The sequence below is a fragment of the Colletotrichum spaethianum genome (assembly GCF_022836535.1).
Source record: "Colletotrichum spaethianum MAFF 239500 DNA, contig04, whole genome shotgun sequence".
In the NCBI taxonomy this organism is placed as follows: Eukaryota; Fungi; Ascomycota; class Sordariomycetes; order Glomerellales; family Glomerellaceae; genus Colletotrichum; species Colletotrichum spaethianum.
Genome location: NW_026054774.1, coordinates 342,590 through 346,946, shown reverse-complemented (window position 1 = coordinate 346,946; position 4,357 = coordinate 342,590). Strand labels below are relative to the sequence as shown.

General features: G+C 53.2%; 2 protein-coding genes across 2 annotated transcripts; one reads left to right on the top strand and one right to left on the bottom strand.

The window, feature by feature from the left end:
* Positions 1-251: 251 nt before the first annotated feature.
* On the top strand, positions 252-1,347 carry ColSpa_02108 (dehydrodolichyl diphosphate synthase complex subunit NUS1; the record flags this gene model as incomplete). The annotated part of the gene is made up of 3 exons (XM_049268320.1): positions 252-335; positions 391-802; positions 857-1,347. The coding sequence occupies 3 exons, from the start codon at positions 252-254 to the stop codon at positions 1,345-1,347; spliced, it is 987 nt and encodes a 328-aa protein (XP_049124277.1).
* Positions 1,348-1,384: 37 nt separating this feature from the next.
* ColSpa_02107 (DNA oxidative demethylase ALKBH2) lies at positions 1,385-2,479 on the bottom strand (the record flags this gene model as incomplete). The annotated part of the gene is made up of 3 exons (XM_049268319.1): positions 1,385-2,021; positions 2,074-2,336; positions 2,399-2,479. 3 exons carry the CDS (start codon positions 2,477-2,479, stop codon positions 1,385-1,387), a joined length of 981 nt encoding a protein of 326 aa, XP_049124276.1.
* Between the last annotated feature and the right edge of the window lie 1,878 nt (positions 2,480-4,357).

Here is a 4,357-nt window from a genome sequence, read left to right as displayed (position 1 = left end):
CAAGGCCGAGTTCGACAAGTTTCCTCGCTCAAGACGTCGTCATCCTGCCAAGAACAACGGTGAACTGCGAAAACACACGGCGTACGACGTAACCTCCCTTCATATATCCCATCAGCACACAGCTAGCTGTCCCGCGCCAGATTTCGCATCGACTTTCCTCCCTCTGCTCAACAAATTTCCAGCATCCCACCTGCAGCTTCATACAAACGCCCCTTGACTGATCGCGTCGCAAACCACCACCATCCCCCGAAATGCCTACCATGAGAGATCGCAAGATCTTAAGAACGGACGACGTGGTGAATCTCAAGGAGGAAGAGAAGAGAAAACTACTTGAGGTATGGCCTTTCTTTCTGCTTAGCAGACCATCAGCTGACAGCTCTGTCCCTTCAGGACTACCTCCCAGACGGACCGCCCGAAGACACGCAACGCCAATGGCGTGACGACGACATCCCCCCTAAGGGCAGGTTCGGCCTGCGACGCGTCCTCCGTTCGAAGCTACACCTCGCCATTTACACGATTCTGCACACCTTCTTCTCCCTGTACATCAGGATACGACAGGCATGGCACCTGGTGTGCTACCACGTATCCTCTATCTTGTTCTACCACCACCGGACTCCGGAATACATTGAGCGCGATGTTGTTGGCCTGAAGAAGAAGCCAAAGCACCTCAGCGTTATCTTGAAGCGGGAAGAGGGCAGCAGACACGGAGCTGAGCTAGAAAGACTGGTTGCTGAGGCAGCCGAGATTGCCGTATGGTGTGTGTGCGCCAAGATTCCCGTTTTGACGGTGTATGAGCGAACAGGTAAGCTATACCACCATGGAAAACATTTGGTGTCATTACTAACGTTTGCGCCAGGCCTCCTCAAGCATTACCTCCCCCACCTCCAGCAGTCCATCATCCAGAAGTCCCGATCCTACTTCGGCAGACACCAGCCGGCCCTCACCGTGGCCATGCCCCATGCCGACGATGTCCTCGAATCCCCAGCCCACGGCGACTTCGCACGCGACGATCCGCGTCACCTCAAGGTCCTCTTTATTTCTGCCGAGGACGGCCGAGACTCCATGGTCGACCTTACACGAACATTGGCCGAGATGTCTCAGAAAGGCAAAATCCACCCCCGCGACATCAGCACAGATTTGATCGATGCAGAGCTGTCTGAGGGCATCATGCCGGAGCCTGATTTGCTCATTTCTTTCGCTCCTTACGTCGACCTTGACGGCTACCCACCCTGGCCCATTCGTCTGACCGAGATTTTCTGCCTCCCAGACAACCAGGGCGTCGGATACCAGGTCTTTTTGAGAGCGCTAAACAATTTCGCCAACGCGCAGTTCCGCAAAGGCAAATAAGAAGGTGTTGAAGTTGAGTATACCCTATGAGAGTTTTTTATGGTTTTCCCTCGAGCTGGTCTTTGGCGGAAGATACCCGCATTTCCCGCATCGTTTTATCCCACCGATAGACAGGCCCAGTTCCAACGTTGTAGTTGTAGTAATTTTCAGTTCCGTCCTTCACCATGGCTCTCCTGAACGTGATGTTGATTCGCCCGCCGTCTTCCGCGTTCTTTCCGGTCCGCTTGGGTATCGAGTGCAGCCAGTTGGATTGCGTGCGTCCGCGCATGAGAATCATGTCGCCGCTGGCCAGAGGTAACTTGAGCTGTTTGGGTTGTGGCCTGTCTGGGTTCTGATCATCTGGAGGCATGGGCTTGTGCTTCATCAAGAAATCTCTTCTTGCGCCGAGAGAAAAAGAAGCGATGGCGGGGTCGAGGCCTAGGAACCTCTCATCGTCGCTGTGAAAGGAGATGCTGTCCGTGCCCGAAGCGTAGTAGTTGACGAGGCAAAAGTTGAACTTGCAATCCGTTGCGGCCTCGGTCGAGCGACGGAGGTCATCCAGGCACTTGGGGATCGGTCGTGGCGGATACCGCTCATATCGCTTGTCATCCACTTTGAAGCCGGACTTGACATCCACAACCGAGCCATCTTCCTCAAACCGGGCTGTCTCGTCCAGGCCAAACACTGTAGTGTATCTATGTCCGTTCGTGTGAGGGCTATGGACGGTCACAGAGAGTAGCGGCATACCTTGGCGTCCGGATATGAGTTTGGAAACCGCCCCTATTGATGTCATACTCGACTCGATAGAACGGCAACTCGGCACGTAGAAACTCGAAGAGCTCTTTGGTCAAGTATGAGGGGATGTATGGCTCAAAGTAGACCAGGTCAATATCAGGCTGATCATTGATCTCTCTGCCCGGACGTGCCGGAAGCGAGGAGAGGTCTTTGCTGATACTCGATGGTAACTCTGAGATCGCAATGGGATAGTTGGCATGGGTAGAGCGCCCGATCTTGTGTAAGCAAACTCATGTTAGTGATCGCTTGTGAGCTCAAGGGCAGGTGGAAGCCATACAATCTCGGCCGGCTCGTCTTCTTTGCGCGACTTCTTCGCGGACGGTGCAAAAAATGCGTCCAGAGTTCGTTTCTTAGACATGATGTGTGCCAAACCTTGAACGATTGGTGTGTGTTGTAAGTGATGAACAAGCTTGAGTGGGTCGGGCACCGTTAAACACTTGCCACATGTGAAGGCTAACTTAATTGATCGGAAGTAGCCACACTATTAAGTTAGACTCTCTAGGAGTCCACGAATTGGTTCTAGCGAGCGATGATAAGAACTGTATCGCTCACAAACATAGTTCGTGTTGTGTTGAGACTACAGGGTAGAGCTCGCTCATCCCTTTAGAAAGGCCCGTCAACCAATCATCGATGACGCTTATATCGTGGAGCTTCAGTGACATCCCGTCTGTGGCGCTCAGACCCCGAAATGGTCCATCCACCGACAACGACTGTGGCGCAGCCTTGTTTGTACGCCACTTTGGGACCCCTGCCCCGCGCTAAATGGAGTTTTTCCTCAGCCTTGCCCCTCCATAACTGTGCCCGATCATCGACTCTTCAACATGGCGGTAAGTCAAGACCCCTGCACAGCTGTTGTACGGTCTTCTAGATGATATTCTAATGATTCAATCAGAACCAAGATTCTGACATGATCAACTTACGTGCGCCTCTGGCCCGTGCGGCCACCATCCTGGACCGTTCGCTCTTCTCCAAGAAGTTGGAGCTTGCTGCTGCCACGGTCAAGGATCCCCGCAACATCTCCAAGTACCGCAAGGAGCTGGAAAAGTCCAAAGAGCTCCTGAGGCTTGACCGTCTGGACTCTTGCAGGAATGATCCCAAGGCCCCCGGGCTGAAGTGTCTCCTGTTGCGCCCCGGTGTGAAAGCCGATGGTATGCTCCCCTGATGCGGACGTCTTTGTCGTGGACCCATTACTAACACCAAACCCAGCACCAACGACATGGGGACCCGTCTTCCAGGAGGGTGTCAAGACCGGCGAGTTGGATGTTGTGCCTTACGAGTTGGAACTCGACTATGACTACTGGAGCTACCGTAAGTCTGTGACGAGTCGGGGATGAGATATCGAGTGCTGACCATCATCCAAGTTGATGTAATGACTTCCATACTGCCGGAAGAACTCCACGTAGAGATTCCAGTCGGCTTCAACACAGCCGGTCATGTCGGTAGGTCGCGACTGGCCATCTTTGAATCCACATCTACTGACCGCCGCAGCGCACCTTAATCTCAAGGACCAGTATCTCCCATACAAGAAGATCATCGCCGAGGTCATCCTTGACAAAAACCCCAAGATCCGCACTGTCATCAACAAGGTCGACGATGTCGGCAACGAGTCAGTCTTCAGAACGTTCGCGTACGAGGTTCTCTGCGGGCCTGACGACCTGAACGTCGAGGTCAAGGAGAACGATTGCATCTTCCAATTCGACTATTCCAAAGTGTACTGGAACAGCAAGCTGGAGCCTGAGCACACCAGACTCATCAGCAAGTTCAAGCCTGGTGAGGTTGTTGCGGATGTTATGGCAGGCATCGGTCCATTTGCTGTCCCTGCTGGAAGGAAAGGGTTTTTGTCTTTGCCAATGACATGAACCCGGAAAGTTTCAAATACCTCAATGCCGCAGTTGAGAAGAACAAGGTGAGTCGAGAAGGCAGTCGAGTGCTGGATATCACCTAACATCTTAGGTCACGCAATACGTCCGCCCGTACAACATGGACGGCCGCAAGTTCATCCAAGAGGCGGTTCGTCAAGTCTACGATGCTTCAACTCGAGGAGAAGGTGCAGTCATCAAGCCCAAGCAGTCCAGGAGCAAGCCTCAAAACCCGCCCCCTCAGCCGAAGCGCATTCCGATCCCGCCGACAATCTCACACTACGTTATGAACCTACCTGCTTCCGCTTACACGTTTGTCAACCATTACAAGGGCATCTACCACGGACACGAGAAGCTCTTCGAACCGCACACGTCGA